This window comes from Ptychodera flava, chromosome 6 (genome assembly GCF_041260155.1).
Source record: "Ptychodera flava strain L36383 chromosome 6, AS_Pfla_20210202, whole genome shotgun sequence".
In the NCBI taxonomy this organism is placed as follows: Eukaryota; Metazoa; Hemichordata; class Enteropneusta; family Ptychoderidae; genus Ptychodera; species Ptychodera flava.
The window spans coordinates 39,592,070-39,605,214 of record NC_091933.1 but is presented as its reverse complement, the minus strand read 5'-3'; the positions used below and the strand labels follow the sequence as shown (position 1 = coordinate 39,605,214).

At 37.0% G+C, this 13,145-nt stretch overlaps 2 protein-coding genes across 5 annotated transcripts in view; one reads left to right on the top strand and one right to left on the bottom strand.

Moving 5' to 3' along the window:
• LOC139135758 (ras association domain-containing protein 1-like) overlaps positions 1 to 1,143 on the bottom strand; it is a 30,404-nt gene extending 29,261 nt beyond the window's left edge. The window contains exon 1 of the mRNA XM_070703438.1: positions 378 to 1,143. Within this exon, the coding sequence (XP_070559539.1) occupies positions 378 to 738 (361 nt within the window). The 5' untranslated portion in view covers positions 739 to 1,143. The remainder of the gene's footprint in view (positions 1 to 377) is intronic.
• Positions 1,144 to 6,922: 5,779 nt separating this feature from the next.
• LOC139135761 (F-box and leucine-rich repeat protein 13-like) overlaps positions 6,923 to 13,145 on the top strand; it is a 28,576-nt gene continuing 22,353 nt past the window's right edge. For 2 of the 4 annotated variants that reach the window (XM_070703442.1, XM_070703441.1), the window contains exons 1-4: positions 6,932 to 7,163; positions 8,224 to 8,345; positions 9,893 to 9,989; positions 12,572 to 12,586. In XM_070703442.1, coding sequence (XP_070559543.1) covers positions 7,089 to 7,163; positions 8,224 to 8,345; positions 9,893 to 9,989; positions 12,572 to 12,586 — 309 coding nt within the window. In that variant the 5' untranslated portion in view covers positions 6,932 to 7,088. Of the gene's footprint in view, positions 7,164 to 8,223; positions 8,346 to 9,892; positions 9,990 to 12,571; positions 12,587 to 13,145 lie in introns of all 4 variants that reach the window. The other 2 variants (XM_070703444.1, XM_070703443.1) reach the window with 2 other exon arrangements.

The window sequence follows — 13,145 nt, the reverse complement described above, 5'->3', positions numbered from 1 at the left end:
TATGAAAATGTTATGTTATACAACATGTAAAGTGACTCTTCCCTGAACCTTGGAATAATTCACACAATCATCTTAGTTTAGAATAATAGGGTATTATCCGTGGATGAGGGCATAGAGGAAGGTCCTCATCTAGAGAAAATTTCTCACGCGTAAAGGTGAAGTCCCACCTATTAAACTTCCAAGACGGCATCAAGACGGGTATGTCGGAGTCATGTCACACACACAACAGGTGTGCGTCACATGTGCGCTGAAACTTCTAATAATAGCGAAAATTTGATTTGCATGGCAAAATAACCATCAAACTTATATCTGGGGTCGTCCATTCTTTGAGTGCCCAAAATATTTCTGTTGTAGCTAGTGTCATTCGTCTTACTTACTTCTGCACCTTATATTCTGCTTGTACACTCCCCAGATAAAATCTCCGCATTTGTCGCACCACGTCGGGTTTATCAGAGATAGTTGTTGGAAGTAGTGGCCACGTCCCATGGATCCCGTGACCGTCTCCGGCAAGACAACAGAAGACCTCTCGGTGTCTTTATTCTTGACAGGCGACGACGTTGTCAGTGGTTGTATATGTCCTGGGGAAGCCATGGGAGCGTTTCCATTGATCTCATACAACCTCGATTTTTTCCCCTTTGACTTGCCTTTGCCAAATAGACTGAAGCCGCCGAACAGTCCCTGTTTTTCGGGAGTGCGGTCAGGCGGTCTCCTCTTCGCTTCTTCTGTCTTCTCCGCCATTTTGAACGTCTATAGTAGTACTAAACTATATCTGAAACGTATGATATTATATGACGCTGGAATTAGATCGAAGTACTGTGAAAAGAACGTGTATATCGAATGCCTCAGGCCGACCGCAAGCTGCAAGACCGCTGTGGCGTTACGCTATTTCATGACGCGTTGACGGTCATCTGGTACACACTTGTACACATGGTAGAAGCGGAGTTCGCCTGATCGATATGAATCCTGAGTAATTGTTGCAAGTTCTACACTTGCGTCGACGACCTACGCTATAAACTGTCTATTTGGTCAGTACGTACACACTGCGCGACCCAAAAGAGTATGACAGAGACCGCTGCAGCATTACAAACAGGTGACACTTGGCCCCAACCGCTTACTCCGTGTTATGCAGTTGAGGTGAATGCTACTGCGCTGTCTGTTGTGCGCAGGATTTTACAAAAAAGTTTCGCATGTGTGCGAATCCACAATCTGAGTCTTTGCGCATATAACCATAGATGTAAAAAATAGATTGGAAGGAAATCTGTTTCCCATCGTGACATAAAAATCATGAAATCGTGATAGCATTGCAAATCACTATAAAAGTAAAATGGTAAAAATTACACAAAACGCAAAAAATAATGTACAGGTAGCGAAAATAAAACCGACAGTAGGAAGTCTACATAGGCCTACCGCTGCTCACTCATTGGCAAATACGGCATACCAATCATGCTATCACGGATTACAAACTTGGTAACATGTAGGGATGGACCACTCGACATCTCGGGGCAAGGCGCGCCGATTTATTTCAGGGGGTAAAGGATTCAAAGTCCCATGTTTGGGGAAAACGCCGGACACAGTTTACACAAGGAAAATAAATGCCCAGATGAGCAAATGAAAAGAAAAAGATGATGCAACAACGCATATCCCAAGGCATCTCATACAGTCTTCAGTCCTATTTTGCATATGTCACAATGATGTGTCTCATCTAATACATCTAATGTATTTAGTGATATTGGCATCCGTGTTATCATTCATTATAAGTTGTAATGCTCTGAGCAACATGGCTCTGACGTTTGCATCATGTTTACATGTCTTAAATCGAAGTTATTTTTCAAAAATAAACCAAAACAACAAATGGTACCAGCTGTAGTACATGAAGTAATACTACAAGCCACTTGGCATTCGATTTTTAAACCCGTATTGTGTAAGATTGTCAAAAGCAGGCAATCGGAACTGCCAACATCTTTGATTTGTTAACCAACCATGCCAATTCATTGGTTGCATTCTTTAAATGTCCCTAGACAAGAGAGTCACCACCGATACGCATACTCACAGGTAATTATTAACTGACATTCATAAGCCTTATTATAGATGTAGTGTTTTGAAGTTTCATGTTTGGGTTTATTTGATCTTAAGGTATGAATACACCTAAAGTACAGATATTCGGGCTCTCAGATTTTATCAATATTTTTCTGCTGTCTACCACTTCACTTGTGGGGGCTCATTTTAAAGCTGGCTCTTGACGTAAGAACGATTTTTACCGGCGTAGTGTTTCGAAAATCGAAAATTTTATTTTTCTCCATGGAGGCGGCCATTTTCAATTCCAAATACAATGTATTGGGAAACCTTAAGTAATATGTCTCTCTAGTACATGTTTTTATTCTTGATTTGGGGTTAAAAGTTTCATTGAGGAAAGTTTAACTCTTTCACTTTTGAGACGCTGATACTGTAATGATTTACCTTGGGATCCAAGAATGAAATTAAAATGCATAATTAAATGGCCCACAGACATTGAGCCTATACTATTTCAAATGTCCCGACTGCTGTCGAAATCAAACGTAACAAAATCTGTTCATCGGATATCTGAAGAGAAAATCCCTTTTGATGCATAACATCTTGCACTTACAGTATTATATGTGATGCAAGCAATCCTTGCAGGAAAACAGACCTAAAAGTTTGAATTTAATTGCAGTATTTTCATGCTTGTTCAATGTGGCTAAAAGGTCTAACCTATGAATTCGAAGTAATCAGATAGTTCGTGAAGAGCAACCCTGAAACAGCTATATGTATTTCAAGTTACTACAGGAATGGCTCAGTCACATCAAGATGTGAAACAAACATTAATATTAGTATACAGAGCAGGCGAAAAGTAGTGCATGTTATTAACCCTGTGCCCAGATTTAAGCTGAGAGTTTATTAGTAAAGGAGCAAATCTGAAGAGAAGCCGTCTGTGGTCTACCTCCCCACAATACGTCTTTACAATAAAAATTGTTGATGAGATCATGATGCAAACTTTAACCTTAACATGTTTGATTTTACTTCTTGTGATTTATTCTTTTGCATGCGAACTTCCAGATGATAGAGAATCGGGCTGGAGAGCATTAATCGCAGATGCAACTGAATGAAATCTGTCAAGATGGTGAAATAAAAAAAAAAGTATGTGTTTTTTTTACTTCGGGTGTAAGATATTCTTATAACAGTGGCGACAAAGAAAAATATCAGCTATGTTCAAGCCCTTTTCAAATGTTCAAGCCCTGTTGATATCACACGGTGCACCCCTTATGTTGTAGCACACCCTCCCCTTTAGATGTGTTCAGCTTTAAGGATATTCGTCAGATTTGTACGAGATACTGGAGTGATAGGATTTTAATACCATTTAAATTTACGAGGAGAGGAATTGAAACTCCCATGTACGTCATTCCAAAATTCTTGACGTGTCTACGCAAACATTGGTATTGTTATGGTATTTCCATTGTTTTTATCTTCAGCCCAGATCATTGGTCTCGGCACGGTCCCTCCACAAAACGGTCGGGAAATGCTATGTCAAAACGTGCGAACGAGGGGATTAGACTGTGGTCTCGGCAAAGTTTATGGATTATTAAAGGTGGGGGTATGAGATTTGTTGTACGGAGAGAGGACGAATTCACGTCTACCGAAGCTACAATCCATCCATAGAGGGCGATACTCTTGTACAAAAGAAAGCGTGACCGGCCGACCACAGGTAGCAGTACGATGGACTATGGCAAGCAAAAACCTATTTTCTTTTGTAAGGAACATTTTCCTTTCTCAATTTTAGAAATATTAAGAAATAAAACAGTTTAGGGATGGCCCATTTAAATTTGGGGGCTGGAGGATTTTCGAAAAAAAAAAATGCTGGAAAAATCGTCTCTGCACAAGGGAAGGAAAAAATTGCTTCAAGGAAGGTAGCTACCTTAAAAAGAATTGCAGTGATACACCCTTTGGTGGTATTAAAACCAGCATTCAGTGGTCTCTGGAGCTGCCGCCTACGGCGTCATTTTTGAACAAGAATCCTACCTAGCTCAATTTCTAAATTGTGGTCACTAACACGAAACTTTGTAAGACAACGCCTCAGGCCAAAGTCAGAAATATTATGCAAATAATTTTCCATGGTAAAATTTGATTTAAACACTCTGTAAGTATGCACTTTATTACCATTACTAGTCTTTCTTTCATCATTATAAAGTTGACTCATCCAGGAGTCAATATAATCTTTTTCCAATTTCTTTCGTACACACTTGAAAAGCTGAAACTCTGATTTTACAGAAAAAGACTTGAAGACATTTCTCTGATAACAACTACCTGTAATTCTAGTAATGAAATTAATCCAACTGGATCACATTTGATATCTTCATTAAAAGCTTTAGAATGTCGTTTTCTGAAAGGCATGTCAGTCTGAACCAATAGTTCAATACTGATATGGTGAGGAGGATACGTAATGGAAACCTTCCAATCTCTCCTCTAATTGCAGCAAGAGGAGTGCGTTTGCTAACTCCTAAAACAAATCTGTAATATGAAGTACACAATTTTCCAAGAAAATTATCATCACTTGAAATTCCACTTACCCAAATCTCTGATCCATATAAAAGAATAGGGACAATCAGTGTGTCAAATAATTTTCTGCTGAGAGTAATTCAGTAATTCAGAGACATCCGCAGACATATAGTAATTTTGGACATTTTGAATATGCGTATTATGTATAGGGTATTTTTGGGATTGCGGGCATACTCTACTCATGCAAGACATGAATTTCTCTTGGTATAATAGAAAAACGATATTAAGCATTCAACAAACTGCACGCTCAACATTTTCAAGGGTTCTTTTGTACTGTAAGGATAATCTTGCCATTTTGTTTTGAAAATCAGCCTGATGACATCACTTTTTGAATTCAAGTGTCAAAACGACTTCTTATTCCAAGTCTGTGAAAGTTTCAAGAAATGACAATATTTGATTTAATATGATGATGTCCTGATACTGCCTTCCTTTCATTAGTTTATCACGAAATATTAAAGTTGACCGACTACTTTATCCCTTGATGAGTTCAACACGGTAGCTCATAAGGCAGTGTTTACCGACTAACAGTGACGGTGGTCAAGTGATCAGCATATAGCATGTGGGACATTACAGATTGCTGCAAACCGAGAGATTTCCGTGACATTTGACTATCGATAGTCTTGAGCATATTGGAGGATGTTAGGAACTGAAATAACTGTAATTTCTTAACATGGCTGGAGTTTCAGGAGTTTTTTACGTTAGTGCAGTTTGCTCCGAGCTGAGACATTTTCATAATTTTGTAATATACATAGCATGTCTAATATATGCACTTTTCTGAAAACCAAGAGACTTTCTTGAATGTTGACTATATATAGAGTCCTGGGCATATTTGAGGATGATACGAATATGTACACGATGGTAATTTCTTAACATGGACGGAGTTTTAACGTTAGTGCAGTGTGCTCCGAGCTGAGACATTTTGATAATTTTGTAATATACATAGCGCGTCAGATATTGTAGATTGCTGCAAAGTGATTGTATCCGTTGACTTTAGATAGAGTCCTGAGTTTATTGGGGGATGCTACCGACTGAAATAGATTGGTAATTTCTTAGCCTTGACGGAGTTGTAACGTCAGTGCAGGTTGCTCGGAGCTGAGACATTTTAATAATTTTGTAATATGCATAGCTTGTAGGATATTGCAGAATGCAGCAAAGTGAAAGACTTTTCTGAACTGTGGACAATATTATTGCGCTGGGCATATTGAAGAATGCTAGGAACTTAGATAAATTTGTCGTTTCTTAACAAGAGAGGAGTTTTAACGTTATAGTGCATGTTTCTCCGTGCTGAGACATTTAAATGATTTTGTTTTATACATAGCGAGTCAGAAAGTACAGATTGCTGCAAACTATTTTCGTGCCACAACTACTTTAAACACGCTACGGTAATCTTCTCAACTCATGGAGAGTATTCTCGTGTCAACTTTTTCACCCCTACGAACAGCATTGTAAAGTTGGTTTATATTTGCATTGTCACAAGCTATTTTGTACCAATGGAGAGCATGAAATGAAACCTTGCAGGACTTTCCTTTAATCTTCGAACACCTCCTTGGCAAGTGTTTACAAAATAAATTGTGAAAAGAACCTCTATTCGCAAATACTGTTAACTTTTAGAAATCTCGTGATGTTTTCGTTGTAAATATTTGCTAAATTGCCATGGAGACCCTCTCATCAAACTTGAAAATTAACCTTTTGAACTTCATAATGTGTCTGCCAGGCCGAGCTTTGATAAAATATTGAGACTTATGGCAGCGGAAAATAGTGTTTAGCAACACTTTCATGTAATCTTCGAATACGACAAAAGTGGTTTTGTTTGTCCATTCGGCTCAGGAGGTCAAACTTGGTTTTTCCTCAGCATCCTAAAAGGTTGGTATGGTAAAACAAGGTTCTTTTACAAGTTAAAGCTAACAAAGTCTAGTAGATTAGGCCTATATGAGTAATGTCAAGGCGCAATGATATGCAAATTTTCTGACCCGCTCCGCCACAGGACGAAGATAATGTTTGAGCTCGGAGGTGGAATGCAATACACTTATGTGTTAATGACTAATTTTTGTGACGTTCGATCTCTCAAGGAATTTCTGATGGTGTAATACTATAGTGATAACTTGCACAACAACGTAGGGGCCTAATTGGCAGTGGAGAGCGGTTCACCTTGTAATCCAAATTACTAAATTAAACGTTACCATGTTTCGTTTTTATTTCCAAGAGAGACAGTGACTTTTTGACTTGCACATGAGCTGTAAATTACCCCCCCCCCCCCCATCTTCACTGTTCACACCTCCCTGTGGTCAGCCCTGTGGTCTGGTCCGACGATGGCGCACTTTTGACCCGGGGTCGAGTTTGTGTACATCCGGGCACTTTGGTTGCCGTGCGAGACAAAATGGCGGAACAACAGACGAAAGCTCTGTACTTCTGCTGCTATAATGCTACCAGTACTTCAACTTAACTTATTCTGCATTTGAACAAGCTAGCCTTGTGTCTGTTAGTGTTTTTCTCAGCTGTTTAGCTGTTACTATTGTAAAATGGCCTCTTTAAAGGGTGTAAACCCGGAGCTACGGAAATATCTCCGAAAACACCGTCTTCCGGATGTATTCGAGGTAATGTACGGACATTATCACTTGTGACTTTGAACATGTAGGTGTGCTTCTGCTATGGAGGAGTGGTGCATATATCTACACCGGTGATCAATGTATAATATCTTGATTCATTACTCATCAAGTGTATGGAGGTGCACCTGAAGATCTATCAGATTTCCTCCGCAGTGAAGATCACCGTTTATATCTCACGACTAGATCGCATGTTTCTGTCGGATTTCGTTACTTGTGACAGTACACCTCAATATTTGTAACTTCTGTTACTGGTATTGTCACGGAGGTGGTGATGAATAAACTGTTTAACTGATTTTTTAATGCCTTTTTCGAGACACTATGAAAAATGTGTTTACACCTGGAAATATTGTAATATTTATTGACATTCTTGTTGTTGTTGTTGTTGTTGTTGTTGTTGTTGTTGCTATTATTATTATTATGATTTATTATTATTATTATTATTATTATTGTCATCATCACTATCAATCATGCAAGTAGTTGATATCCGCTTTGCTAGTAGCTGTCATCCTATTTTTGTTATCTGATTAGTGCAAGAGCCCATTGAAGTAGTAAATCACGGCAAAATCTGCTTGAAATACTCACAGTTTTAATACGTCATCGTTCTCTCTTTAATATGCAAAAATAAATATTTGTCCGCATTTTAAGACTATGCTTTTGATAATTACGCATGCACGAATGAAGAAAACACATCTTACTAGATGTAGTAGGCGACTGCTAGTGTAACAATAAATACTAAAAGCCATATTCACAACTCGAGTACAAACTGCAATAACAGCCATGCATGCAACATTGATAAAATTTGTCCGCATTTCAAGAAGTGTTGTTCAATGTCGCGTGTGTACAGCAAATTTAGTAACAAACCTGTAACCATGAGCAGTTTTATTTTATTCAGTGATTGCAATAAATGCTAAAAATGTAAAATTTAAATGAGAGCCTTACTCAACAGTGAGATCGGTAATCATGAACAATTTATGATACTCTAAGAGTGAAAAGTTTAAGAATAATGTTACTTCTGGAAAAAATCTCAATATGTTGTTTTTATTGACAGTCTATTATCACAGGGTTAGCAGTGATTTGCCCAGATGATCCGCTGGAATTTATAGCAGAGAAGCTACGTGAATTCATGACAATGAGGAATGATCCACTCAAAGGGCTTGAATCAGTTAAATGGTAAGAGTTACTATTTGGATAATATTTTTTCAAATTTTATTATCTGATTCTCTGCGGCTTTCAAGTTGTATACCAGTGAGAAATGTTCAAAAATTGAAGAGCAAAATTCAATTATGGTGACGTGTAGAATAGTTGAACAAACTTTAAGAAGTATACACACCATAATAACGAAAATGTGCTTTGTTATTATCAATGTTTCTGTGGAAATTATGAAAATAAAATGTCAAAGACAATGAACAGACTCAAAGCATGAATCTTTCAGAATTTCTTTCAGCAGCTGTCAATGTTTTGCAGGTAATGCTATATGCAGTGGAAACCTATCATCAAGATCAGCACTGATTGACTTTGGTGCAAGGGTAAAATGGGAAAATGAAATATTTGTCATTAAATTCCTTAGATTTCATGAAATAAATATTAATTCTCACATCTATTAAGTTGCAAAATTGTTCCAATTAGTTTGCAAAAGTGCTTCTTGATAGAACTATTGTGTCTTTTATGTGACTATCTTCCTGAAGTATGCATGTTTTTTATTTAGGTATACTAGTAAACATATGTTGAATTGGCTGTAAAAGTTTATTTCTGGCTTTACCTTGTTTGGTTTTGTGCTAACAGATACTCTCACACAGTTACTCGCCATCAGGCTCAGCATAAGAAAATATTACCTTTGCATTTACTGTGGTAATCATTTAGTTGGGTCTATATTTGATGTGTTGATAGAAATGATAGATACTTGATTTGATCTTTCATCAGATTCTCACAGTCCTTTATTTGCCACAAAACATCCTGTACCCCATGGAACACACTAATGCCCCTAAAATCACAGTTCCCCTACCCAACCGTGCTAAAATGGAATGGCCGTGCCAAGCAATCAAGGCTCACATAACTAGTAAAGTATTGTTTAGCAACACTTTGCCTGGCTACATGTATGCTTGCTCGTCCAATGGGACTATGAATGCAGGTCAAGGCAGGTCTTTTACAGCCAATGAGGGGCCAGGCATGGCCTCATGGGCCAAGTGAGAGATTCTAACCCTCTCTGTGCCAATGAGAAATTTAGTTATAAGTTTTATTCTAGTCTGACAACAGCACAATGTGTGTATGTCAGTCTGTCATTGGAGATAAACAGAGATTCTAGTTCTACATCATCTGTATTTTGTTTGAAAAATGAAAGAAATGCAAAATTCTTCAAAGAAGATAGGATTTGGCAATAAAATTTTCACAAAGATGTCATGCTCTGACTCAGCCTCCAATACAACAAAGTGCATTGAAAAACCTTCCAACATGGGATACCGGATATTATGAACAATGTAGGCAACTTAGCTTAGCACCTGAATATGTTGTTTGCCATACAGTTTATTTATGTGTGTGTTTGCTACATGCATTATGAATCAAACTCCAATTGTGGTCAGCAAATGTGACATTATGACTATGCACAGTTCCGTGGTAGTCACAGTGCCGTCTTGCTTTTCTGCCCTGGCTGAAAAGCAGCCACACACTTTGTTTTAATTTGAAGATGTTAACATATCATTTTCTTGTGTTCTTATCGACAGGGATACTATGATACCAGAAGAACTGAAACCTAAGATTAAACCAGTGACTGCTCTGTATATTGATAACATCTTCAATCTCGATGACGAAAACTTGCAGGTTCATGCATATATATACAGCACTTGTGTCTTTTTGTGTGTCCTTTTTTAACAAAATATCTGTCTTCTTATGTTGGTCCTTTTGAAGTGATATTGGAATGTCAGATATTTGTAAACAAAAAACATATTAAGAAAGTAAAAAGCTCTCAGGTCTTGCAAACACATAAATTAAAGTAGAACTGATGTAGATTTTTCAAATTTTATATTTCTCTTAACATCAAGGATAATTGAATAATAATAGTCTTTGTATTATGAACATTGAAGTTCGTCAGCAATCCCTTACACAACAGCTCATACCACAACTTTTAACTCCATAAACAAATAGTACACTTAGCTTTTGATAATAGCAATAAAGAGAAAAGAAATTATCCAAAAGTATGTACTTACTTTTCAAATCAGAAATTTAATTTTTATCAGCATAATAGCACACTTTAATCATGGTAGGATAATTGCCATATGCTCTGACATTGAAGCATTAAAGGAACCGAAGGCGAAGAATGAAACCAGAAGTCACCAGATTGCAAATAAATGTCGATTTAAAGGCCATTTCCTGTCGCACACACACATGCACACACGCACACACGAAAACTATGCATTCAAAGACTGGTGACTGTTCATAACATTAGTACACTTTGCCTGAATATATTTGTAGGAATGGTTGATCTTTGTCAAAAAATAAACTCTTTTACTATTGAAACAAAGTCAAAATTCTGTTTAAAACTATGTTCATCCTGGGATCCAATGAGTTTGCTTGCATACTACTCATCTGCATAATAACAAGAATGAGAATTCTTGCATAATGAGGGCTATGGCAAATTTTTATATTTCTCTTGAATATACGCAGGTAGATCACCCTTTATTGTCTCTTTAATGTCATTGCATCTAGATCCATGCAGGTTAATGTGGTAGGCCTAGGAGAATGATATACTTTGCTTTGGCAAAAATAATTTTAAATTCATTTTCATTTCTTTTATTTGTTCTGTGTCAATGTTTTCTTTTCGTTATATCAGTAAATTTTGGTTTCCCAATTCCAGTTTCAGTAGTGCAGTCTGAAAAAGGTGTCTTTTATATATGTTGAGAATTTAAAAACACTCTCAGTACTGCAAGAACTTAGATTGAATTATGCTTGTCAAAAATTTCATCAGGTTTGTTTCAGGACCAGTGTACTAAGACAGATAGTTTTCCTTACCACACTAATATCACTGCTGGTATATATGTATGTGTCGTGAGGTTTCGTGTGCATGATGGCATGATAGATGTGTGCCTGTATTTCATATTATACACCCTGTGTCTAGTTTGATAAAATTCAGTTTCATGTAATCATTCTAGGCCACAGGGTGTATAATTGTACTCTTGAAATGTTTGCCTGCCTTAAAGGACTACTAACAGCTCATTACTCATGATTTTGTTTCTTACCTGTGTGTTGTGTTGTTGGAGTTTTGTCTTTGTTGAGATTTTTTTATCATTACCTAACCATTATGAAATATCCAAATACATAACAATTGGTATACCGTATACAAACATGCTTGCATGAAATCAACACACCTTCACAGAGGCTAACAGATCACATACAAGGGTTGGGACTCTAAATGTTGCCTGTTAGAAAATATTTATATGTCCACGCAACCTTCAAACACATTCCAACACAGTCTACAGTTATCAGAGATGTGATCATGCATGGGAATTTTTGGTTAGATTTAATGAAATATGCATCTCAAATAGTAATCCTTTGCCCGGTCTGTTATTATCAAGAATAAAACTAAATCTGTGGCAGCCATGCAAATATTTGTGTGTTGATAACTTCAAATTTGACAGAAATTCAAAATGATTGCCATTCTTTGTCGTGATTCTTTCAAAAAGTGAATATTGTCTCATAAGAGTCAAAAGTTCATTTTATGTACAGGTCTCAAATTGAATCAACACAATCCGTCAATCGGAGAAGTATTGTAAGATTTTTGAAGTTTGAAAATCTGTCCCCAAGGTGCAATCTGGCTTAGTAACACAGTAATTTCATTAGTGCCAGTGTTGTAGTCTAGAATACTTAACTTACTGTCAACAGAATGGCTACAAACTTCAAAGCATGCTTTGTTAGTTCTGTAAATTGGTGTGTTATTTGCATGTCTCTTGTTTCAAAACGTTCTGATTAATATTTTCTTTCATAATGCAGTATTTCACTTTGCATGTACATCTATCATTCTTTCACTGTCTAGACAACAATTCAGCCTGGCTGTCATCAATATCGCTGACATACAGAACTCTTTAGAAACTCATGTTAAAATAGTTTCAGAATGGGATTGGAAACCTTGCATGATTTAGTTTCCATATAGCTCTGTTATGCATGTTATAGATTTCCTACTAATCATATTGTGCATGGGTTGACTTGTTTTAGCCAACCATCTTCATATTATTTTAACCAGACAAGATATATACTCATCCATGCTTTTATCATTTATTTCATATTGTTCTTTTTCCTTCTATGGGGATACATATATGTATATCAACATGTAACATGTTACAATGTACGCACATTTACTCACCTTGGTTCTGCATTGTGTCGCCATCATGCCTTCTCACGCACTGCAGCCCTGGGAACGGATGGTAAAGTCTACAGTATAAATTTAATCTATCAATCTCTTCCTGTTTTGTTCTTTCACCAGTTTTGTTTCTGTATATAGTTCCATGGTAGAAAAGTTGAGAATTATCAGTAGCCGTCTCTTGTTATCCCTAGATGATGTTGTTTGGAAATTCAACACTGATATGACATCCCCACATTTCTTGTATGATTTGAATAGTCTATGTGTCTGGTACATAAAATAGTAAACAAAAGGGATAGGGGACAATACCAAAAAAGAAATCTGAATGCTATGATGGAAGTGGCATGGGGACCTCTTCTTAACCTTGGATATGATACTTCCTTGAGTCTTGTTAGGGCTTGTGAAAGAACATATCTGATTATTTTGCTTGAAGTGTCATTTTGCTGAGAAATTGTGATGCACATAAATTTGATGTAGAATTTCATGGCCACAGGACATTAAAGGTGCTTGCAGGTTCCAAAATAGGGTAAGAACAAAGTGACATCTGTTTATAGTATTACAAAAAGGGCCTGTAAAATTATCTAACTCGAAATACGTATGAATGATTCAAAATGAAACAAGGT